The 24,681-nt window shown below is 37.6% G+C and overlaps 3 protein-coding genes across 5 annotated transcripts; 2 read left to right on the top strand and 1 right to left on the bottom strand.

The window, feature by feature from the left end:
• Nucleotides 1-1,275: 1,275 nt before the first annotated feature.
• Nucleotides 1,276-11,007, top strand: cd63 (CD63 molecule). The gene is made up of 8 exons (XM_040038066.1): nt 1,276-1,416; nt 2,106-2,194; nt 8,617-8,805; nt 8,952-9,026; nt 9,122-9,220; nt 9,411-9,554; nt 10,324-10,407; nt 10,585-11,007. Exons 2-8 carry the CDS (start codon nt 2,129-2,131, stop codon nt 10,648-10,650), a joined length of 723 nt encoding a protein of 240 aa, XP_039894000.1. The 5' UTR covers nt 1,276-1,416; nt 2,106-2,128; the 3' UTR covers nt 10,651-11,007.
• On the bottom strand, nt 10,948-18,638 carry letmd1 (LETM1 domain containing 1). Its single transcript, XM_040038065.1, has 9 exons — nt 18,493-18,638; nt 18,053-18,207; nt 17,168-17,283; nt 15,583-15,665; nt 15,266-15,452; nt 14,028-14,129; nt 13,783-13,935; nt 13,602-13,698; nt 10,948-12,216 (listed from the first exon to the last, which is right to left on the bottom strand). Exons 1-9 carry the CDS (start codon nt 18,606-18,608, stop codon nt 12,140-12,142), a joined length of 1,086 nt encoding a protein of 361 aa, XP_039893999.1. The 5' UTR covers nt 18,609-18,638; the 3' UTR covers nt 10,948-12,139.
• Nucleotides 18,639-19,350: 712 nt separating this feature from the next.
• On the top strand, nt 19,351-22,180 carry zgc:56699 (uncharacterized protein LOC405758 homolog). 3 transcript variants are annotated; one of them, XM_040038068.1, is made up of 7 exons: nt 19,351-19,465; nt 20,149-20,249; nt 20,340-20,446; nt 20,905-21,031; nt 21,130-21,219; nt 21,705-21,782; nt 21,863-22,180. In XM_040038068.1, the coding sequence occupies exons 2-7, from the start codon at nt 20,165-20,167 to the stop codon at nt 21,943-21,945; spliced, it is 570 nt and encodes a 189-aa protein (XP_039894002.1). In that variant the 5' UTR covers nt 19,351-19,465; nt 20,149-20,164; the 3' UTR covers nt 21,946-22,180. The 3 variants fall into 3 exon arrangements, with proteins under 3 accessions (XP_039894002.1, XP_039894001.1, XP_039894003.1); XM_040038067.1 differs by lacking the exon at nt 19,351-19,465 and adding an exon at nt 19,472-19,643; XM_040038069.1 differs by lacking the exon at nt 19,351-19,465 and adding an exon at nt 19,472-19,643 and having other exon boundaries at nt 21,725-21,782; nt 21,863-22,175.
• Nucleotides 22,181-24,681: the final 2,501 nt, after the last annotated feature.

Here is a 24,681-nt window from a genome sequence, read left to right as displayed (position 1 = left end):
TAAAGTTGTTGTATGAACTAAAGTGTTGCTGGAGGTTTATCTTTATCTGTACTGGATTTGTTCACATCATTCAGACTTTTACCACATGATCATAAATGATAATAATACTTTCTGATGTTATAAAAGCACAGCCTTACTGTAATTTATATGTCACAGGAAGTGACAGTGACTTGAGTGATCACAGCTCATTTGAATTCTTTGTAAATTTTGGTCAGTAAGACACTTAATCACCAGGATAAGAACGTTAGTGTGTAAAATGGGGAAATATATGAGGAGTTCACCTTTCACACATTGTGTTGTAACTTGTGTATTAAACATAACTTGTGTCACACTTTACATTTGCACCCTTTTTTTTAATGGAAGGAATGGGTGGATGACTTGATATGTAAAGCACTTTGGGGTCCTTAAGGACTAGTAAAGCGCTATATAAATACAGGCCATTTGCACCCTTTTTTTTAATGGAAGTGAGATAATTTAATAAAAAATGGATGGAGATAATCATGGCTTTGTGCACATAGTATACTACTCGTTTGTTGTGAAATACAAACTGGTGCAATTAATGTAGATATTTTAAATCAGTAGCCCTTTATTGATGTATGTGTAAATTTTGAACAATAGCAGCATGTTAAGAGAATGTGAACCAAATTTACAAATAACAAGAAGAGAAAATACATTTTCCCTGACAACCCAAAATTGGTTGTTAATGCCTTACAACGAATTTATATTAATTAGCAGCTTATGACGCTGGTATTTACAACTTGCAAATATTTGTATGAGTGAATGAAGAGAAAGTATTAGCTTTACTCAAAAAATAAGCTATACATAATAAACATGCGCACACAGACAAACAGCTAACATGAAGTGACACTGGGATTATATGATGCTGTGGTCCTAGAGTTACCTCTATTTATACTAATTAAAGTGATCTCTAGGTGACTGATGGAGTTATTTATATGGATTCAAACTTCCAGACTATGTAAACAAGTCAGGTCAGTTTCTAAATAGATGGATGTATGGGGCTCATTTAAAAATGGGAAAATGAAAGTCAAACTGATTGGTATGTAGAAAGTTCTAGAATTACAGCTTTGCCATATTGGTTTTGCCACACCTCAACCTGACCCCTATTCTCCAATAACACCAACTAGTTAATCAACCGATATAGCTTTACATATCCTAACATAAACCGACTACGCTAGAATATTACACAGCAGTAGGAGTTTGCATTTAACGACGGGGCCCTGAAGGCAGCATTGAAGGGTAGAGTTGAGCAGGACAGTAAAAAGGAGGGAGCAGGAGGTAGCAGAGAGCGTGAAAGAAAGAGGAGGGAGTATAAACGGCGGAACGCATCAGAGTCCCCTACAGCTTCAACTTTGTCTTCGCCTTTCGTGGCAAGATTTTAAAAACTTCTTCTGAAAGGTAGGTGTTAAAATAGCACTGAAAAAGTTTTCTTTTTCTCCTAACCGTTTTCCGTCCGGTGTTTTTTTGGGTCGCTTTCTAAACTGTGCATCTAGCGGTTCCGTTGTCTTTTCTTTTAGACAAAAGAAAAATGTCGCCTAATGTAGATAAGGGTGGTTTATCGTAATTCTTTTAACTTAATTTGTAGACTTATTTGTGTGTATTTAAGAATAATTCAGTTTTCAGACTAACAGCTGTCGGTAATTTGATCTTGGCTGTTTGTGTAAAAAGTTTGACTCGTTGACAAAGCTTGTTTTGTTGCTTGCTAGCAGTGATTAACGGTCAGAGAAGTGGGGCTGTGTGTTCCTCAGACTCTTCTCAATTTACTCCAATTATTAAGTGTTATCCAGATCTGCGTGTTTCCTTAATTTTATCGTGTCTATATATAATGACATTAAAGTACAGTCCTAACATTTTTTGAGACTCCTTCGTAACTTTTAATTAGTAAATCTAAATACAAATCAATCAGCGAAATGTGTGACGCTTTGATCTAACTTTAAAAATATAAATCACCAAGCATTTTCATAGCAATGAGAGTTATCCTACTGAAAACGAGTCAGCTCTTCCACCCTTCAGCTGCTCGTATTACAGCTGATGTAATCAGTTAAGAATTAAACTTGCAATAAACTTGCTTTCTTTTTTTAATGTAGAAAACGGATCTTCGTCATTCATCATGAGCATAACAGGAGGAATGAAATGTGTCAAGTATCTAGTTTTCTTTTTCAACTTCATCTTCTGGGTAAGTAGCAGCAATCACATTTCTTTTATAGTAAAACTGGGCTATGAAAAAAAGAAACAAAACACAGCAGAGTGGACATGGAAACCACCTAAAACTAACTGCAGGAAGGAAAGCAACACTGTTGTCTAGTATAAGTTTATGTTTTCGGTTTATCTTCTTGATCTTGATCTACACAATATTTTCATTTCAGGACCTTTTTGTCACATTTCTCCTTTTACTAGCACTGTGACTCTGGCTTAAAGGTTGAGCATATAGGGCGGAATCATTTGTAAAATCAGATGATGAACACACACACACACACAGAAAGTCACATTACCCATTCTTCAGTTTTGTGTTTAAATCTAATGGGATAATTAGTGAACTTTTTCCAAGATTAGTTAGTTTTACATCACCTTCATGGTGACGATAAGAGAGAGGGTATAAGAGAGGCAGGAATGTGAATCTTATGACCAGATTTCCAAAGTGTTGCAGTACCATGTGACTCCAGATCATTTTTTCCTCCTGCTTAGTCACCCCATAAATTTCGGTAAGCTGGTGTTTGCACAGTTAACTCTAAATTAACAAACTGTTATTTATGATAGGGCAAGAGGAAGTAAAAATGACAAAGCTGTTTTGGCGGGACTTCCCTTTAAGTCCCATTATTTAATACTTATACTCGGTAAACAGTTCAGTCTTTACAGCAGCATTTCCTTAAGTCCAGGTGTACCCTGGGATTTTGAGTCAACTGAGCAGTATTGTTTTAAGATGTCACCATAAAACCTAACTTAATCTAAAGAAAATGAAAAAGAAATTGTTTTAAGAAAATAATACACAGTTTTTGTGAAGTCAGTGGCCTTTAACTCGACAATACAGTCAAAGTTGTCATTGCCTTTATTTCAGGTGATATAAAGGCTGTTTTTTTCACATTTGAACACTAGCATGCCTTTAAGTTTGACAGTCTTGGGTAGAGCAGGGCGATGTGACCAAAAATATTTATCACGATATACATTTGAAAATTTGCTATAACAATATAACGGACGATATAATTGACACTAGACAAAGTACTTTACAACTCCACAACTTTATTAGTGCAAAAAAAACAAACAAACCATCAATGTATTTTCACTTAAACAAGCAGCTGTTTTTTGTGCGCATTAAAGTTATGTAAAAATTTTACAGTGCAAATGCAAATTCCTTGCTGACAGTTTAACCAAAAGGCATTTCCAGTGGAAATTGGCCGACATATCCTCAGCATAACCATGTAGAATATCCACAAAACTTAAAAAGAGGTTATACACACACAATACAGTAATATTATGTTGAAGCACAGTACGTATCACTCCGCGGGGCTCTTGCCTATGATAGTCGTAATGCTCCGACAATCCATCAAGCGGTGCAGGTTCGTAGCTTAGCAAAGTCGTACTAAAACATTTGACAGATTTTCAAGCGCAGTGTACGACATAAAATCGTTTCAAGGTCAGTAAACACAACCAGAATTCATACATAAGGCACACGGGATTATAAGGGGCACTGTCGATTTTCAGAAAAATCAAAGGATTGATTTTAAGTGTGCCGTATTTTCCAAAAAACACGGTAATAACGACGGCCCGCTAGCATGCTCTAGCAAAAATAGTGCTTTGTTGTGTATCTGACGGACGAAAGCTAAACCAGTTCCACACCACTGAAGTTGCAGCATTTTTACAAACCAATTCTGGTTCATCCGTTTCATTCAACGATCCGCTTTCGCCCTTCTCATTCTCTGTCACCACCATGCTTTTTCCGCCATGTTTGCATGAAAACAAAGGCACTGCGCATGCGTGTTTTACCCATATTCTATTGCGATATTTCATTTTCTTATCGTTGCCCAACATTATACTGGTATTACCGTGAACGGTATGATATGGCCCTAGTCTTGGGCACATAAAGTCTACAGTCTAAGGCAGAAATAAAAACTTTTTCTGTTTATTTGTTTTAGGTGGCAATTTTCTCAACTCCTATTAAGAGCTTTTTTGTTGGTCATGAGTGAGCAGAGAATAACAATAAACAGTTATAAACAATAAACTGTTATAGATGCACTTTGGTATTGTTAATTTTTTCCACTTTTTTAGAAGTGCTGTCATTATTTTCATTATTTATTGGGACACCTTATTTCACTCTTCTGGTCAGTATTTATAAACAGTATATAATAATTTAATGTGTGTAGCACACTGATGTAAGTGGAGGCATATATAAACATTATGCTGACAAATTCCGATCGATAATAATTGACTATTGCTTTAATTGATTTAATTGATAGTTGTAAAATGTAAATAAATTAGACAGTAGTAAGAAATGCCTCTCGACTCTATGGTGCCTTTCCATATATGAAAATTGTCTACTCAATGACCCATTCAAACATCACAACTCTACAAAGGTGTATTAGGGCCACATTAAGAAAACATATTATTGATCATTTTGAGAATGAGGTGAAAATTTTGAGATTAAAGTCGTAATTGCATGTTGAGAAAAAAGTCAAAATGTGCACATATGTTCTTTCAAGATAAACCGTCACTGCTGCTATAACCTCAACAAAAAGCCTTGTGTAGATGAGTTAATGAAACAAATTGGCATCTTGTGAGCTCCTCCAGGTTTGTGTGGTTTTTCCATGTGACCAGATGCAGCTTTCTGAACCATCTTTTGAATGTTCTTATACTTATCACCATGCTGTGTTTATGTGCTAAATGAGACATCATTTCCTTCCTTGTTACTAGAAACGATTCTGAAGTGCGATTTTAATACAGTTGTCTGTACAACAACTGTAAATAATCTCCACATTTTGACCTTTTTCTCAAAAAAGGTCAAAATGTGTATTGACACTGGTTACTGACAATTTACTACTTAATAAATAACTAAAATTGAGCCCCGCACGCTAAAGAAGAAAGTATAACAGAAAAATTAAGAAACATGTCAGTCTTCACTCACTGATAACTCCCCTTAAAGGAGATACTCAGTGGATTTCGCAGTGTTGAGCAATGGTTTGACATTAGGGGTGGGGGAAAAAATCGATACTGTGTAGTATCGTGATATTTTGTTTGCTAATAATGTATCGATACAGGGACAGCAGAAATCGATATTTTGTTGCAAACAATTTTTTCGTGGACTGGAACATGCTCTGACTTCAGAGCATGTTGATCAGCACCTTTTTCTGAGCAAGAATCCTGACATTCCTTCACTGTCCAAATGTATTTAACTTTGTTTTTGGCAGCAATAAACATGACAGTTTATTTATTTTAATTTAAGACATGTTTTATTTTAATTAAGTTTAAAACTTTTTTTATTTAATGTAAAATTATATTTTGTTTTAATTTACTTTCAAATTCTTCAGTTGCTGAATGGGCTGCATAGTTTTCATAAATTGCATAGTTCAGAATAGCTATAATTGTACCAGATGGTTGCATTCAGTTAAGTTGGACTAGACTGTAATACAAACCGTTCAGTTTATAAAACTGACTGAAATGAGAGAACGACTGAGTGTGAGACTTTGATATTAGATAAAATGAATATTGATAAAGTTTACCTTTATGTACAGAATTTGAATATCGCAAAATATTTTAAAAAATTGCAATAATATCGTATTGTGCGTTAAGTATTGTGATAATATCGTATCATGAGTTGTATGGTGATTCCCACCTCTATTTGACATGTTGTGAAATTTCCTCAGCTGGTTGCACCATTATGTATTTTGACATCGCTTTGCCTTGTGGGAGTGTTAGTAAAAAAGGATGTTCGTAGCCATAGACTGACTGTTTTAACACTCAGGATTCACCCACAAAAGTCCTGCTAGGTACAAGGCTGGCCAATCAGCAGCCATGTCCAAAATACCTGCAGCCAGTTGGTTTGACATGGCTAGCAAAATGCATATGGAAAGATTACCAACAAAAAGAAACCAAAAAGTGTTTTATGGTTTACTTTATCCATACGTGGGATGAGCAGAGATTATGATTCTTGATCCATTAATGAAGTCTCAGATTATCTTGCAACAAGATCATAGAAGGAGCCAAAGCATTGTGATAAAAGAATTTTCTAGCCCTTTGCCACTTTTTCTTTTTTTTTTGTAGATTGAAGTTTCATTCGCTCAGGCATAAAAGACATATAGGTTTTTGGATGTCAAATAAAACAACTTTTAAAATAATGCATACAGTTTCTTAAAATAAAGAAACAGCCACTCCCTTATCTGTTTGCGGAACGATCATGCTGACTGTGGTGACCGCAGTGAGTCGGGAAAAATTAATGTTGTGAAACTGTGTATTTGATTGGCTAGTTTCTGCGTCTGGTTCATACATTTGTCTTCTCCCTTTCAGTTCGAGTAAGATTTTAAAATTACTACCTGGATTCTTTTTACTATGGTTGCTGAGTTGTGATACTTCCTTGTAAAAGGACTTTGGTTACACCTGTAGACACTGTAAATAAGTAAACTGGAGCCTCATGGTGAGTGACCTGTGAGTTTCAGCCCTATTGTGTTGCTAGTGTGCGCAAGTTTTTCTTGATTTTCAGATCAGAGTGGCAACACAACTAGTGCCTCTGGCTGAATAACAGACATTCGAATAGTTTCGAAAAGTTTCTGGAGAGAGCTATTGAAAATCTATTCAGTACAATCTTCTATATCTTTTCAATGATAACCAAATATGGTGAGTGTTGTGAACTCTAACAGCACAGTTGTCTTGTATGTTAATCTCACAATCGGATCTGCCTGTTGATTAGCTCTTGAGTTGTGAGAGCAAGAGAGCCACCAAATTTTGCCACAGCTTCCTTCTCAGGAAACATGAAGTATACTCTCTTCTGAATTTCTGTGACTTTCTGGGCTCTGCTTGGCTTCTCTGTTCACTCCTTTATATTTTGTCCTACACCAACCATTAGCTGTTTGTTTGACTCAGGCTCAAATATTTACATTGGTGGAGCCAACACAGAAGGATCTACAGTAGCAGCCAGGTCTTAATATGGATAGCATAGCAAACATGTGACTGACACTGAGGCTGGAGAGGTATCAGGTTGTCATACTGGTATGAAAACATTTATTTTCCCTTAAATGTTTCAAATATTAAACCCCTACAATAGTGAGCATACTGTTGGGAGCTGAAGTTGTTCTTCAGGGACTCCCAGTGGTATCTCCAGCCATAATATATTTGTTTTTGCCCTTGCCCATGTGTATCAAGAATGATAAAAACAGGTTAATGAATAATTTAATCTTACTCACACCTTATACAAAAGCTTTAAAATATCTAACATAGGTCTACATTTTACAGTTTACATTTTCAGTTATTTATCAGTAGTAATTTAGCAAGTTTTATACTGTTAGTCATTCAAAACATGATGTTTGATATGGCAAATGACACCTGTTCTTATATATATATATATATATATATATATTTGCTTGACAAAGTGCACAACTGAACAATTGTTTATCAGAAAAGTAGCAGGACTGAGTTAAAAGGGAATAAAAGTAAAAAGAATACAGTTTGCTCAAGGACACAGCTGATTGCGGTCAGACATTAGTGTTTGTAAAAGATCGAATGAATTGCTCTTATCACCCAAACCACACAGTGACACTGTGACAGTGTCATTGTATCATCTGATCGTTTTACATCCGCATTCAGGGACTGAAAAATGTTGCAACTTCCTCTTTTGTTTTAGACCTTTCTCATGTTGTTTGCTTACATGAAACGAAAAAGTACAATGATATAAAAATCAAATTGATTTAATGATACCATAATCAGATTTTTTTTTTCAATCTTTAAAATTTGTAGTAGCTATATTAAGATAAAAAAACTTGTCTTGGGAGATTTGTCCCCCCTTGAGGTGGCTGTAGGAGGCAGAGCAGGTCCCCTACTGATCGGAAGGTTAGTGATTTGATCCCAGGCTCCTCCAGTCTGAATGTCAAGTATCCTTGGGCAAGATATTAACCCCAAGTTGCTCTCCGATGCATCCATCTGAGTATGAATGTGTATGAATGAAGCTAGGAAGCACTAAGTATAGAAAGAAAGTGCTTGTTTGAATGGGGGTGATTGGGTGACTGTGGCATGTTGTATAGAGCGCTTTGAGTACTCCGGGAGAGTAGAAAAGCTCTATATAAGAATCAGTCCATTTACCATTACCCCTTGGCATTGCTGCCAACTGTCAGAGAAGGTTAACATACACCTATTAAAGTAGTGGTATTCACCTTCCATAACTGGCACACAGGTGTGACACTTTCTAGATTGAGTCCTATCACAGTCAAGTACCTGGGTGTATAAAAACACAAGTGTATTTGGTACAGTTTTATTGTTTAGCTGCTAATAAGAATCAAATTATTGTTGCTTTTCTTCGCTATCATACTTTTGTCAAATAGCCAAATAAAATATTACATTACAAATTATAAACCTTTCCCCATGAATTCACTCTAGCCTAACTTCTTCTTATTCTTGCAGCTATGTGGCCTAGCACTGATTGTGGTAGGAATCATGGTTCAGGTGTCGCTTAACAAAACCCTCAAGATCACTGATCCCACTGCCTCGGCAGCTCCCATTATCCTGATCGGAGTTGGTGTGGTGATTTTCTTCATCAGCTTCTTTGGTTGCTGTGGAGCCTTCAAAGAAAACCACTGCATGGTCACCACGGTAATTCACACAGCACCATATGCAGTAACTTTGTTTTTGTTAACTTTTTTGCACGAGATTTCATTGTAAAAATTGCTGTTTATTTGTGTGACAACCACTCAGGTAGATCATTCAATTCCTCATTCGTTCCTTTTCTCCTCCCTCAGTTTGCTGTCCTTCTCTCACTGATTGTTATCGTTGAGATTGCAGCAGCAATTGTTGGATACGTCTTCAGAAACAAGGTAAGTGTTGAATACATCTGTTTTATGTGAGTCCCTGCAGAAGGTGTGGTTTTAATTTGAGCTGCAATGTTGTGTGTGTTGTGCCTCCCGTGTAGCTCTCAACTATCGTCCACGATAGCGTCACTGACATGATCTCCAAGTACGAAAAGAGCGCACCAGAATTCAAAGAGACCGTGGACAATCTTCAGCATAACGTAAGTTCACTGTAAATGTTCCTGTTCACTGTTTGGTTAATATGGTACCACCCTGTCAAAACATTTTGCATCCTGTTGGTAAGTTTCGTGTGACAGGATATTGTTGCTGTTTGCACAATGTGTTCCATATCATTTTACTCTACATCTCAAGTTCATAGCTGTTTTTCATAGACTTGTTTGCATTTTCCAGCTGAAATGCTGCGGTGTGAACGGTTCTTTTGACTGGAAAGGCTTCGCTAGCGAAGAAAACTCTGTGCCTGACTCATGCTGTAAGAATGTCACTAAAGGCTGTGGAAAAGGAACCATGACTGACTCTGACAAAGTGTATCAGCAGGTAAACAGGGGTCAATTTCTTTCTAAGTTTATTTAACCTGAAATTCACTTTCTTAATTCTTAAGTCCTGTTTATTTAGTAAAACATCTAAGTTATCAGCATGTTGCTTAAATAGGTAAAAAATATATATATCTGGCAAGCTAAAGAGACATACAGTAAATAATTGTTACCAAACTGCAACTGGATGGCATGTAAATATTAGAAACATGACTCCAGCTGCGTAACAGTCTTGCTTTGTGCCAAGCACACAAAAGGATTAAAGGATTTGGAACTGCAAACTCATCTGCTAACGGCTGATTGATATGTTGTTAGGCAATGAGTGCGCACTAGTTAATCATCCTTTGTGAATCCAGTAGTGAGCATAATTTACAAAATGGACTTTGTGCTATTAAATGAGTGTCTGAGGTCATAAACTCTTAAGGAAAGTGTTTGAGGCTACAAAGCAAAGAAGCCTAGTGCTGTTTTCTCACAGACTATACAACTGGCAAACAGAGTACCTCCAAAGTTAAATCTTTGAAACAAATTTTCCACCAGGAGATTAGTGACTAAAACAAACAAACAAAAAAAGATTTACTGCTTTACGTGCACGAGAAAATGGTTGAGGTAGCTGCTCTCATTGTCACACTATGTGATTTGCAGAACCTCAAATGTGGATGGAGGAAAGAAAAACGAAACGGCAAAAAGCCCACAAGCATACAGAGTGTACTCTGAGTTAACCTTTCTCAGACACAGTGGAGATCAATTCTAACTTTTCTGTTTGTTCTCTTTAGGGTTGTAGTGCTGCTATGGAGACATTTCTAAAGAATAACATCTTATGGGTGATAGTAGCAGCGGTTGTCATTGCCATCCTGCAGGTATGTAACACCATTAAACAAAATTTGCTCTTAAACTCAAGAGTCTATCAGCTCATTTTATTTTCCTTTGTTACTATGGTAATGTGTTGTTGCTCATCTTGCTTCTGGACTCTACAGACTTTTAGTTTTTAAAAAGTTGTAAACAAAAATGATGACCGTTTTCTCTCTTCCTTCCAGTTACTCGGTATTGTGTTTGCCTGCTTATTGATCAAAGGCATCCGGGACGGCTACGAAGTTATGTGATCGACACCAGAAGAGGAGTTGACTGTTCGGGCTACTCACAAAGTTCTTCACTTGGATATTTTAAAATGTTCATCATACTTTCCACATAATACGCAGAATATAATTTTCTTCATACAGATAATATTTTCATAGGTAATGGCTCTGCTTTGATGCTGTACATGGAATGGAAATGGAGATTAATGTACAGTGTCATATTAGCATAAGTGAATGTTCTCTCTTAACTTTGCTTGCTTTGTTGTAAACTTGAGTTTATTTTGGTGTTCCTGGATCTGTTCTAAGCTTTGAACTGCTTTGGTGTTTATACGTCGTACTGGGTTCCAGTTTTTAATTTTTTCATTAAAGACCTTTTTAATTTCATCTGAATTTTCTGTATAAAGTTATACAGGAGGAAAATGCACCTTTAAGATTTTTATTTCAGACACATTTCCAAGATATTGTATATAATATTGGCACAGCACAACACTGAACATTTGCAGAGCAAGTAATAAAAAAAATCTTAAAAAACATAACATAACTTTTGCATCTTCTATTTCAGATAAACTCTGTGTGCTCTTGCAAAAGGCACAGGAAGCGATGGCATGTTCAGTTTTACACTTACACAAGTCACCAGCAGATACAACAGGAATTTCCTCTTCATAGGAGTAACCAGAAAGCAGGCGAAGGGCTCACAACAAATTTTGCACTTAAGTTAATGTCATTCCAGCCTTTCAAAAAAATAAGAAGGTAAACAATAAAGTGATATCTTGTCAGAAATGTGTGCTGTGCCACAAACCAAAAACTTTGAGAACGTGCAAGACGTTCAGCATCTCATCACACAAGCAAGCTTCAATGACTTTACAGCTGGGCCACCAGTGGGCTTTTTCTTTACATAGTTACTCTCGGGGACTTTCATATCGTCTACTGCTGTTTGACATCAACCAAGTTATAACGCCTCTTCATCTCCACATTACCCACCACAAGTCCTGTTACCCACAACCTTGATCATGGTAAACAATATTCAAAGTATATAAAAAAAAAAAGCACAAAGTGAGGTACTGGCATGAAAGAATACAGGACATGTTTGATGTGAAATGTAAAAACAAACATGCCCATCTTAATGTAATTCTTTTAAATGGAATGTGTCTGAGCATATCACCAAACAAAAAGAACTGCTGAACTTAAACAGTAATAACATGTATCAGTTCACACATGCAAACAAGGTTCACATATAGCAATAGATAATCATGACATTACTTCCACATCACCAGTATAGCACTAATGTCTAATAGATGACAATGGATTCATCTTGTTTTTAAATGCTATTAACTGCAACTGCAAAGGCTTCTTTTTTGTGGTAAATCCTTTGAATAGAAATGGTTTCTTGCCAAAAACACCCTTAAAATGTTGTTTCCTTTCCAAAAAGGAGCTGTTGAAAACCTCTTGGAAAGTTTTGCTTTTCATTGCACGTAAGAGAGTATAATCACAACAGCAGATAGCATGTGGCTTCCTGTCAGTGATGGCTGGGACCACTTGGGTAGTTTGCAGAGAGAAACACAATGCTGTGCAAAAGCAGTGACACCTCTGAGTCTGCAAAAATGAAAGTAAAAAAATACATGCTAATGTAATAGCTATAAAAGAATCATGCAACATTTAGGAAGTACTTAAAAGGTCTTTTAAAGCACCCCCCAAAAAACTTTAAATATAACTCAAAGCCTGATCTTTAAGTCACAAAAGGTAGTGGATATTTTGTCTTGACTATTGTACATAGAACAAGTAGTTCCTATATTGTGGAGCGCCATCTGTTGGAATCATGTCAAATAGCAGTACAGACTCATTCCACTCATTTGGCTACAGATACACTGGAGTTTAACAGAGATGATCTGTGGGACAGTCTAAGCCTTATACACTGATCAAAAAATTAAAGGAACACCTTTTAGGAACACTTACTTCTGGGATGTTGATCTGGTCAGTTAAGTAGCAGAGTGTGTTTATAACCATTTTCAGCTTTTTTGGTGCACTGGAGGGGCACCAATGAGACAACCATGAAAATAGGAATGATTTTACCTCATGGGGGCAAGTGACATTTTTACCCTTCTCATCTTTTCTGACAGATTTTTCACTTGATGGCTTGGGTCAGTCTCACTACTGGTAACATGAGGCAATACCTGGGCCCTATAGAGGCTGCACAGGTAGTCCCACTTCTACAGGATAACACATTAATGTGTACAATTTCCACAAGTTTTGCTGTGTCTTTCAGTGCAGTCTCAAGAACAGGTGGATTCCAGGGGACAGGCTGTAGAAGGTCGTTAACCCATCAGCAGCACCGGGATCGATTAAATTTAGGCAAAAAGGACGAGCCTGTTAAATAACTTTTTCACTTTAACTTTCAGGGTGTCATTAAATTTAGCCCTCTGTAGGTTGATACTTCCATGTCCATCACACAGTATGCCATTCTTTCATTCCTAACATATTACCCAGTCCACATCAATATATAGCACGATTTCTTTTTGGATGTCCTTTCAAAGTGTTTTTAATGTTTTTGAGCAGTGTACATCCAACAGATGTGCTGCACTTCAGCTATCCACAGCATCCACAAAGCACATCAACTCTAAATTGTGCTCCACATACACATGCATAAAGCCAGAACTTTAGTTTAGGCTCATATTTACTTACATTTTGAACTATTATTTTGTTTTATTTTATTCCATGGTTTTTCTGACTCATTATGGACATTTTGGGGCTGACTATACAGGTAAGCACAGTAGAAGCAATCAAGTCTCAGCTACTTTATTAGGGAGAAATCTGTGCAATATTCTGTCTGGAAATTTCTCTTCACATAAATCCTCTTAAGGAAACAGGTAAAGTTATTTTTTATTACAATTCTGGTCATTTTTCTTTGGCTCTCATCAAAATCTTTAGGGTAGGTGACAGAAAAAAAGAATCTATACTGCAAATCCAAATAATAATAATACCTTTCAATGAGCTTGACACCTGTAGCCACTGGAACAACCATTCGCGACACTGGTTAACACCAAGAACATCAGCATTGAGGCCCCTTAGATAACAAGCCTGAAAGGAGGAAAACATCAAGTATTTATAAAATGGCTTAAAGAGGAAGGCACTCAGTATATAAAGTCATGGAGAGTGATGGACCTGTCTGAGTTCAGAGTCATTCAGCTGGTGAACGCCCAGTCTGCTGAGGCCCCGGTCCAGTTGGAGCAACTCCAGCCCGTGGCTGCTTAGCCGCTGGCCAATCAAGAAGCCGGGGAGCCGTGGCGTCAAGAAGAGCAGCGGGCTGATGCGTCTCTGATTAGCCATAAAAACATGAATACGAAGGCTTTACTAAGCCTTTTGCATTCCTGTTAACTGAGACAGAAAATTGGAGGGGTTTTACTGACCATGTGATCAACGCTCATCCTCCTTATACCCAAAGGAGGTCCAGAAAACAGGCTTCGGATAGCAAGGATTTCAGACGCTTTGGGGTTTGCTCCACTTTGGACCTGAACAAATATCAAACATACATGTACTGGTTAGAAATGAACAGATCTGCAAATCTGTACTGTTTCACACAGTTCACAGCCAAACTTTGTGGCGTTTAGGCACCATCATGACTGACTCCTGCAATGTTTATTAAACTGAAGAATGAGAACTAGGGTGCACTTACTATTTGTGCATCCATAATGAACAGTTTAAAATTTAACAAATAAGTTGTAGTTTTCTAATGAAAAGAAATGACAGTTATCCTCGCAAACTGGCCAAGTATCCCAGCTATGTGTCCAAAGTTTGAAGTGAAAAACTGTGCGAAAGAATACTTAGCAGAGCAGAAAAACAATGCACTATTTTAAAACCACTGACAATTTAGAGTGAGGATTTCTATTGTCTTAATAAGAGGGGGGATACATTAAATAGCAAGTGAGGAGTCAGTTTTCACAGTCGACATGGAAGTGGGGAAAAAATTGGACAGCATAAGAATCTCTCAGACAGAACTGTAATGGCCAGATCACTTGCACAGATCATCTTCAAACCACAGGTATCAGGTGTTTTCCCAATAAGCATGGGTTAGTACTAGAAGCAGGCCAAGCACAGACAAGCAACAAGATTTCTTGGGTGCTTACAAGATTATAAGCACCCAAGAAAGCTGACAGGACACATGCATGGAGCACAATAACCACAGACAGGTCATAGTGCGCATGCTCTCGGCTCTCCACCACTAAAATCTACCCAAATCATCAGCTGGATAGCCTTTAGTGATTATGCAAGTGCAAAGCTGGGTTATTGAGCAAGGGAAGAAGATGGATCAGTTTGATGAGTCACATTTTCTCTTACATCATGTGCACAGCCAAGGGGATGTGTGTGCGTGTCCTTAACTTTGGAAGAGTGCTGGCAGGATATGCTACAGATTTAGTGCATGACAGTAGAAGAAAAGTGATGTCTGGGCAATGTTCGGCTGAAAAATCTTTGGTTCTGACATTAATGAGGATGTTACTTTGAGACATAATATCTAGTTATTTCCTGATAACTCGTGCTACATTCAGGAAGATAACATTATAAGGGGCCACACTGTAAAAACTGTTCGTGAATGATTAGTGTACTTTGAAAGCAGAAAGCAGTACTGCTACACATTCCCGATACTTACTTTTGCACACAGGTCCTTAAGTTGTCTCTGTAAGTGACCATTTTTGACCTGCTGACTTGTGTACTCAAGTCCTTTGAGCACCGGCCAGTGGTGCCGAGCTCTGAGGGAGTGGTACACTCTCCGAAACTCCAGCTGCTGGCTGGGAGTCCAGAAGTGAGGGATCAGGAGCTGACGGGGGAAGAAATACCTGTCGATGCAGGAGGAGGTGTTGTTAGCAGAGTGAGGCACACTAAGTGACAGAAAATGATTAATGAACAGGGACAGCAACATAAATAAGCCTGCAAATCAAATGAGATGGTTATTTCAAGAGGACTCACATCAAGACAAAAACCAGGTAGTTGGCAAAGGGAGGGATGGATATGATCACCAGCGGGATGGCCTTGATCAAGTCTCTGCGAAACTGTCAAACACAAGTCAAGTGAGCCAAGTTACTGTGAGACATTACAGCCCTGAAACACTGACAATGCATAAACTAAAAATACTACACTGCCATAAACACAGGAATTGAAACTCTACCAAAATCTACACTAATTTATGAGAATGGGTGACTAAACGCTAATCCCTCCCCTTAAAGGATGCTCTGACAGTCCTCACGATTATGAAATTCTTTTTAAATACCATTAGTATTTATTCAGAGCGATAGCTCAGATTGAATACCTGACGTACAAAGTCAGAGAGATGAATCGGCTGAGATGTGTGGAGGGGAGAAAGTGGGATTATCGGGAAAAGGATGCAGAAGATGAGGCTGACAAGCAAGAAAAAAACAAAAGAAAAAGGAGCTTTACGGTTGTTTTGACAGGAAATGCTGATGGTTGGCATGAAAAGGGAAGATTTAGAAGACAAGAAGAGTTGGAAACAGACATTCCACTGAACTGATCAAAAAGAAGAAGCTGCCAAAAATAAATAAGAGCATTGCTTACATCAGCATTACACATTTTTCAATGCTGATAAAGTAGATGACCTTCTCTACCTCCTGAGGCATGCCATCCCACCCCTAATGCGCCTGAAGTGCTAGCATCTTGATAAATCCTCACGCCTATTAACCTAATATCAGACAGAATTAACTCATTATGACCGGTTCAAACAGTGGGTGTTTGTTTTTTCTTTTTATGGTTGATTTAAGCCTTTTCATTTTAGGAGTTTAAATGAGAATATATTAATTTGTTATTTTGATCTTGAATTCTGTTTTTCTGTCTATTTATTCTTTTAATGAATACAAACTGATGACTGCACTAAATAATATAATAGTTTATTTGCCTTTAAAATTTTATACAGTTTTGCCAATTAGTGTCAAAACAAAATAGAACTGGTTTTATTTGTGTGCATGGAGATGGTGTTAACCCGACATGAATTCCCATTGCCGGTATTACACTAATAATACTCCAATCGATAATCTAAATAAAATAGGATTATATTGGATTTTCTGTGACAAAATGCATCACATTTTGGTAGATAACGTGATAGAAAACGCAACTTTTTTTTGCTAAGAGTGAATGTATGAAGGAAAGGATTTTTAAAAAGATCCCAGATAAAAAAAAGCAGAGGGAATTTCTATACAAGTGAATTTCTTTTTGCAACCAGGGTTCGCCCCCTGCTGGCCATTAGACAGAATGCAGTCAAAAGAAAATTTTACACTCAGAAGCAATAGCATCATATTAACAATCAAAATCAAGTATATTCCAAACTTTTGCAATTTAAAAGATTAAAAAAATCAAATAATTTTTTTCTGACTTATTGCAGATTTAATAATAACAAAATAAATGTAATTATATTTAATACAAATTTAATAATAATCAAGAAATTACTCATTTTCACTGAGCTATAAGCAGTTTGATTCCCTCCATTTCTAATATGTGTGGAAAATTCTGATATTTCTGTGTGCAGTGTGGTAAACAGACCCACCTGTCTGAGTTTCTCCATGTCCCTGTAAGGCAAATCCTGGAACTTTACTCCATCAGACCACATTTTTCCTTTTATCCTCCTGATATCTTTGGCATCTCGGAACAGTAGCTTGAATCCTGGAATGAGTGACAGAAAAAATTGTATTAAATATTACTGTAGATTTAAAAATTTTATTTGACTCTTAGAACAAAGTGCTTTGTAGCATGCTGTTTATTTAGACACCAACTCCTTAGCCTGCTTGTACTCTGTAGATGTTCGCTTTAGATTGGGGCCACAAAATGATGTCATTATATAATCATTTGTATATTACAAACAGTATGTAGTATGCAATGTTTGTTTGCTTGTTTAATGCAGTTTTAATAGAGTAAAATGAAAATTTGACTTGCAAGACCTGAAAAAAATAAGCTCGGGTAAGTGATGGACAAGAACAGTGTTTTCTGGATATAATGCTGCTGATGGGGTGATGTTTGAAAGAAGACAACTGGACTTCTTTAGGTTTTTGAAGACATTTCACCTACCATCCAAAAGGCTTTTCAATTCTAGAACAAAAGCAGACACACCTATACAGGAAGTAAAGACCCTGAGGACCCTGATGTTAGTAGACCAGGTGAAACGATCATATTAAGGCCATGGAATATGAGAAATCTGGCTATTAAATGTCTTATTTTAACTCCAGATTCTGATCATGAGTTGGGTCTTGAATTCTCTCTCTCTCAGCAACTTTCATCTTCAAACACCTTCATATATAAGGTGCCTATGTACTACAGCAGCCTGTTTCCTGGTCCCTAGTCAGGTCTCCCAACCTCATTGTTGGGCTAACAAGACTCACAGGGCTCTCCTGCAGTGTTTTTGGAGACCTCAGGAGTGAGTAAACCGCGAGCTTACCTTCCACGAAAGTGTGATAGAGCAGAAAAAAGCGGGGAAATCGCTTTTTAAGGAAATCTTCATATTTGGTATTAGCCCACTGGAGTTTGGAGGCAACATAACGAGCAAAACCTCGTCTGACTTCGGACGATGAGTAGTGTCTACACAGGGGCAGTCTGTCAGAGAGGAAAGATATCTGTCATTACAGGAATAAAATAATTGTTTGTACATTAAAGAATTAAACATGATTACTCTTTATCGTTGGGGTATGCACCGATCACGATATAATAATTGCTCTGATGAAAATATCAACAACGTACTTTATTTTTTATTTTAAATTTTATTTTCAATATCTCTTATCAGCCGGTAGGTATAGCTAGCTTAGCAAAGGTTTACGAAACACGAGTAAAACAAAAATGATAAATGATGGAAGCGACGATGTTAATCGGCTTCATATATACCTGAACTGACAGACCACGTAGGGAGAGTAAAGACCATGTGTTATCCTGTTTCTACCGAGACGACAGTGTCGGATTAAAGAGAGTTGACTACACAGACTCGAACAGGACAGCGCCATGTTTGACAGGCAGCGCACTTACCGTAATGACGCTCATATACAGCAAAGATGAAAGTGAGTCAGTTACCGTAATGGAAAAAAAATGGTGCCAGGGTAAATATGAGTCACATGCTACTAAGTGTGTAAAATGATGGCAAAAAATAACCTTTTTTGTTTTATAAATGTAAATAAGCATTCTAAAAACACTGACTCTTTCATATTTTAATGAACCATCTATTCACAAAATAAAACGTCTGCTTTAATATAAGAAAAATATGATATGATGTGATACAAATAGGTCCAGTTACAAATAAGTATTTTATAAGTATATTACATTTTGTTGTTTTTCGCTGCTCTAATACAATAATTTCTAACCTTTTAAGATCACTAAAGAATTTCAGATTTTTTCTTATTCTTCATACTACTTCTTTGCCAGTAGCTGTGTACTTTTACGTTAGCATTTTACTTTGAGTACTGGAATTTTACATGTAATCAGTAGTGTCTACTGTATGTACTCTTACTTTTGCAGTTCATTTAATTTGGCAATTCTTCCAAAAGTCAGTGCTATTTAATTAGCATGTTTTATTGATGCTATTTATCATCTTTACTTAAAAATGAGTGGGTACTTTTTGCACGGACAACTAATTTAATTAGCTGCTTCTTCCACCATAAGCCAGAGATTCAGTTTGCACATTTTATTGATAGTATTCACAGTTCATATAAAAATATTTTTTAAAAAGAAAAAAGGTAAAATCCCAGTAGAGCTAATAAAAAAAAAAATTTAAGTGCTAAAAATCACGTGACTCTTCGCGAGATTTAAAGAAGTGGAGCGGCTCCGGTTGTTTGATATCTTTTGAGAGAAACGGTTCTCTTTTACGGTAATTTTAAACTGCTTCTAGGCTTTATTCGAACCATTTTCTATAAACTTTACAAAAGTTAAGTGCAGGTGTTTAAAATTCACGTGTTAGTGTCTCAGGCAATGTGCTGAGCAGTTAGGCAACCTTTTTGCTAACAGACTTTGGAAACGGGCCAGGTCTTCTTGCTGCATATTTTACGGTAACGTTTGATGAGCTAGGTACTGTGTAGCGTGTCCACGAGTTAGCTCTGCGACTTATTTTAGCCATAAAGAATGGCTTTATATTAGTCAAACGTGAATATTTGGTCATCATGGGATGTTTAATCAGGTCAAAGAAGAACAGGGTGTGCAGGAACCACCTGCACCTATACTGAGACACATAGAGTTGGGGGGGGGAAGAGCTAGCTTCATTCACTAAGGTCACTCATGTTTCTGTCTTTGTACACACATTAGGAGTATTTTTTTCTTCTTATTCTCTATATTTAAAAGTAATCCAAACCAGCAGGCTAAGTTAAGCTCACTTTGGGGTAACAGAAAAATGTTGCACACCTGCAGAGCTGAAGGGTTAATGTGGTTATGCAGCTTGTGAATGCTGTGCCATGTGTTGGCATTACCAAAGTGCAAGCATTTAGCTTACACAATTCCTGTGTGTCTATTTGGGGGTGGGTGGTTATATTTTAATTTAAACTGTTTGCCTGCCCACAGTAAATTCCAGCTACAGATGGCGAGCAATTTCGTAATTGGAAGCACCAGCAGTCCCTGCAGGACCTCTTCTGCAGAGCCAGCACAGCTGGTGGAGGAATATGGTGAAACTTTTTTTTTTTTTAAACATTTTAAGGTGTTGTCAGTACTTTAAATCCTAAGTTAATGCATTTGCTTCTCCCCCCCTTTTAAAGATGGGAAAGGAAACACAGACCCAGAAAAACTTCTTCAGTGCCCTTTTGATAAAAACCACAAGATCCGGTCCAGCCGCTTTCCTTACCACATCATAAAGTGCAGGAAGGTGAGTCAAGTGCTAGTATCTTTAAAATTTTAGGTTTTAGTTGTATTTTCTTTCTATTTTACATTAGTCTGTCAAATTGAGTTTACTCATTTTAGTTTTGTTTTTTAGTTTCCGTAGTTCCAGTGATGGTTTTAATCTTATAAGAGAGTTTGGCCTTGTTAGAAGTTCACAGCAGCCATTACAATGCAAACATTAAATCTTGGAAGGGCCTCTGGATTTCATGCAGCTGAGTTAAACAGGATCCTATTGAATAATCTAACCACTGAACCAGCGCTTACAATTATTTTTATTCAGCAGAACATCAAAACGCTAAAGTAGCCAAATTTTCTCCACTGGTGGATGAGGGAAAATAAAAATTGCTAAGTGGCGAAGCTGGTACTGGTCTTGAGTAATTTCCTGGCTTGAATGAAACTTTAGCCATGATTGAAAGTTTGATTGTTTATATAAACTCTCTGCAGAACCATCCCAAACTGGCCCGTGAACTAAAAACCTGCCCTTTTAATGCTCGCCACCTGGTCCCCAAACATGAGCTGGCTCACCACACTGAGACCTGCGAGGACAGAGTTCCTGTGGACATGGAAGAAGGTAAGACTTTTTTTTTTTTTTTTTTTTTTTTTTTCTTTAACTTAAATTTAATCATGTTTAACATCGTGAATATTTCTTATTTTACACCCCTGTTACAGATGGAAGTTCAAGTTCAAATGGACCTTGTAACTGGCATGTCCCAGTCAGCACTTGGGTTAACCCAAACATGACTGAGGATTGGGATCAAGGTATGACTTATAACCTCATCATCTTGGTATTGGCACAAGGATGACTAACCCTTACCTGGCTGTGTGAATCAAGCGTTAAAGTGCTTTAGACTCGTTTTTCCTTGTAATGGAAAGCTGAAGACAACTGCTCCTCCTGCTTGAAGCTTACGCTCACTTGATCTGTGACCTCTGTAAACTCTTCATCTGGGTTAATGGTCTTGGTTGCTAGTTTTAGTAATTATTACTGAATAAAACTCTTTAACTCTGGAAGATTGCTCAGGGCTGTTGTGATGAACTGCTACTGTGTAAAATGTGAAATATCCCATTTCTCACCTAGGTCAACCTTTTTCAAACCTTGTCTGAAAACTGCTTTTCCCCCTTCAGTTTCTGACTGTTAAACAATACTTTCCATTTTAAGAATGGGTCTGGGTCTAAATGCACCTGAAATATAAACTTTTTGTGCTGCACCCTGAGACATTGAGACAATACTTAGTGAAAGTATTAAGGTAACTGTCCCATCTTGCAGAGGCGGATAACACTGCTCCTCCATTTGTGTGGGGTGAAACCAAAACCATTGGGCCAAAGTAAGTCAGCTCTTCCATCAGTCTGAATCGGCTAACAGTAGTTTTTCTTTGTTCTCTAACTGTTGTCTCTCTCCCACCAGACAGGAAACAAGACCCACCAACAATCTTGGTCCACAGTTTAGATCACCCAGTGACATTCCATGGTCTGGTTTTTAAGCTATAATTTGTATTTACTGCATATGCAAGCATGTTTAGGCATTTCCCTTTTTAAATTTGTTCTTAACATTTTTTTTTTTTTTTTTAAATCTCCCTCAATGTGACTCATGCCTTCTGCCAGATGCAGACTACGTTGATGTGATATGTCCACTTTTTTTTTTTTTTCGTCGCGTCTAGCATCCTCACTGTTTAGTCAGACTGCATTGTTGCTTAATAAAGCTTTATGTGAGGAAACTTGAGTAAATTCATTTTCAGTCACATGCTATGCAATGATTCAAGATGGTTTAAAGGCAAACTTTTCAAGTCCTATATTTGCAGCACATCCTATATTTGACATAAAGTCACAAGGTCTGATTAAACACCAAAAACAGTTGGTGTAGAGCAGGGATGGGGGAACTGGAGCAGGGATGGGCCTGTGTCCTGCAGGTTTTAGATATCACCCTGGGTCGACACACCTGAATCAAATGGTTAGTTCATTACCAGGCCTCTGGAGAATTTCAAGACATTTTGAGGAGGTAATTCAGCCATTTTAAACAAACTGCTTGGTGTAACATGAGTTGTGTAGTGGCAATACCTTTTATTTATGGCTATTCTAGTTCTGCAGCATGCATACGTGCACTTATAACAGCTTGGAACACTTTGACTTCAGTGTTGCTTTGATTGGTTAGCATTCAATATAACGCACCCTGAGGTAGCTGTGTTTTAGTACTATATAAAATTGAGTTGGAATGAGTTCTTGGCATAATTTCATCAAGGTGCTCCACGCATTCCTCAGATTTTGAGTGACATGATTGCATCACAGTTGCTACACATTCATGACTGGAATTTCATGTTCCGCCACATTGCAAAAGTGCTCTATTGCAGCGGTCCCCAACCTTTTTTGCGCCACGGACCGGTTTATGCCCGACAATATTTTCATGGACCGGCCTTTAAGGTGTCGTGGATAACTACAACAAAATAAAACTAGTACCGGTACGAAAAAAGAATTTATTCATAACACACGTGAAAAGACCCAGGAAAACAGAGTAAACGATAAAATAACGCTGAAAACAGATTTAAAAACCCTGAAAACTATACATTTCACACCTGAGCCTCAACTCTCGCAGCCCGTTACCAAACGACTCACGGACCGGTACCGGTCCGAAGCCCGGGGGTTGGGGACCGCTGCTCTATTGGATTGAGATCTGATGACGTGGAGGTCATTTGAGTACAGTGAACTTGCTATCAAGTTCAAGAAACCGGTTTGACATGACTTAAGAGGTTTGCAAAGTCCTGCTGGGCCTTTGTGTGGAGTGGTTGGATGTGGTTGTAATTTTTAATAGAGGTAAAATGTTTGGGTTTTTTAGCCCTTAAATATCCTGTGGATCAGGGCTCATAAACGCTTGAAAATAAAATTAACTGAAGTAAAAACCTAATTGTTTTTAGGTTTCAACTGGTCTAGCTGTTGGTTTGAGGTGAAGTTGAATTTGTAGGTACACGTCATCCTCTATTACTCTTTCCACTTTTCATAATGCACCAGTGACTGTAAACCATCCCCAGAGCCTCACCTTTACTCCTTCAATCATGCCTCTTGTCATTGTGGCTAGATAGTTCTGCCTTTGTCTAATCCAACCATAAAACTTTTCTCCAGAAGGCTAATCCACGTGGACAGCTGGAAATTTCAGTCGAGTTTGAAGGTGTCAGTTTTGGAGCAGGGGTGTCTTTCTTGGCCAGCACCTTCTTAGACCATGACAATGGTAAACTGATACTGGTTTCCAGTTCATGGCAGGCTTCACTCTGAGTGATTCCTGGGTTGTTCCTGAACTTGCATACAGTTGTCTGAACATGCTCAATCATCCAGGTAAGGAGATCCTGAGGACAAGTTTGAACTGTTTAGAAACGGCCTTCCCAACTCGTGTAAATCTACAATTGTCCTTAGATGTTAACTGAATTCCTTGGACTTTCACATTGTGCTGGGTATTGGTCAATCCAGTAAGTGCTGTCAAACAAATCCTTTTTATTCTGGCAAAAAGAAACTACCAGTTGTAGTCAATCATGATCAGTAACTAGAAGATAATGTGCTTTGGCCCTCATCATGTATTAAAAGATTAAAGTGAATATACGTAAATATTTGATCCTGTGTGGATTATGTAGAACCATTAAAAGGCCAGAGTAACATTCATACCCAAGATCAGTCTGAGCACAGCTGTGTATTAACTGTCATTTTCTGACCTCTGGATGGCGCTATTTGTCAACTTTCTACATTCATTCTTTCTCTTTACGTTCTGTCACTTTGACTTCATTATCACACATCGATTCAATGATCTTCTCTTGTCGGACATGTTTAACATGTGGCTTTTCCAGGTATAAAGAACATTTCTCTCTTGACATTAACTTTGTCATGCATCCAAAGCTGCCGCATAAGAGTGAGCGTAGTTGCAAGTGTCACGATAATCCAAGTGTGAGGGGCAGCATGCCAGCCCACTCTGTCATATCTAAGTGGCATTATTGATTTCATGTGATGACTGTCTATTTTAGTTGTGACTATTATTAGAAATGTTCACGGGGGCACTAAACTGCTCTGTGACCATCTGTAAGAACAGGTGACTGAGTAAAGAAAAAAAACGTGAACCCTTCACCTCTAAGGCGAAGTGATCTCTCTATTATGCAGTGAGGGAACATTTTGTTCTAAGGTTTTCCGGTCCTATTAGAGGAAAGCATCTCTACAAAGCAATAAAAAGGTTATAGTACGTGACCAAATTTG

This window comes from Simochromis diagramma, unplaced genomic scaffold, assembly GCF_900408965.1.
Source record: "Simochromis diagramma unplaced genomic scaffold, fSimDia1.1 OVJJ01000061.1, whole genome shotgun sequence".
NCBI classification, from domain to species: Eukaryota; Metazoa; Chordata; class Actinopteri; order Cichliformes; family Cichlidae; genus Simochromis; species Simochromis diagramma.
This window is presented reverse-complemented; position numbering and strand designations above follow the sequence as displayed.

Coding starts and splice junctions, on each gene's coding strand:
- letmd1 (XM_040038065.1), bottom strand. CDS start 18,608: ATGGCGCTGTCCTGTTCGAGTCTGTGTAGTCAACTCTCTTTAATCCGA. Junction 15,453..15,582: donor TACCTGGTTTTTGTCTTGAT/GTGAGTCCTCTT, acceptor CTGCATCGACAG/GTATTTCTTCCCCCGTCAGC. Junction 14,130..15,265: donor TTAAGGACCTGTGTGCAAAA/GTAAGTATCGGG, acceptor ATATTTGTTCAG/GTCCAAAGTGGAGCAAACCC.
- zgc:56699 (XM_040038068.1), top strand. CDS start 20,165: ATGGCGAGCAATTTCGTAATTGGAAGCACCAGCAGTCCCTGCAGGACC. Junction 20,447..20,904: donor ACATCATAAAGTGCAGGAAG/GTGAGTCAAGTG, acceptor AACTCTCTGCAG/AACCATCCCAAACTGGCCCG. Junction 21,783..21,862: donor ACCAAAACCATTGGGCCAAA/GTAAGTCAGCTC, acceptor CTCTCCCACCAG/ACAGGAAACAAGACCCACCA.
- cd63 (XM_040038066.1), top strand. CDS start 2,129: ATGAGCATAACAGGAGGAATGAAATGTGTCAAGTATCTAGTTTTCTTT. Junction 8,806..8,951: donor ACCACTGCATGGTCACCACG/GTAATTCACACA, acceptor CTCCTCCCTCAG/TTTGCTGTCCTTCTCTCACT. Junction 10,408..10,584: donor TTGTCATTGCCATCCTGCAG/GTATGTAACACC, acceptor TCTTCCTTCCAG/TTACTCGGTATTGTGTTTGC.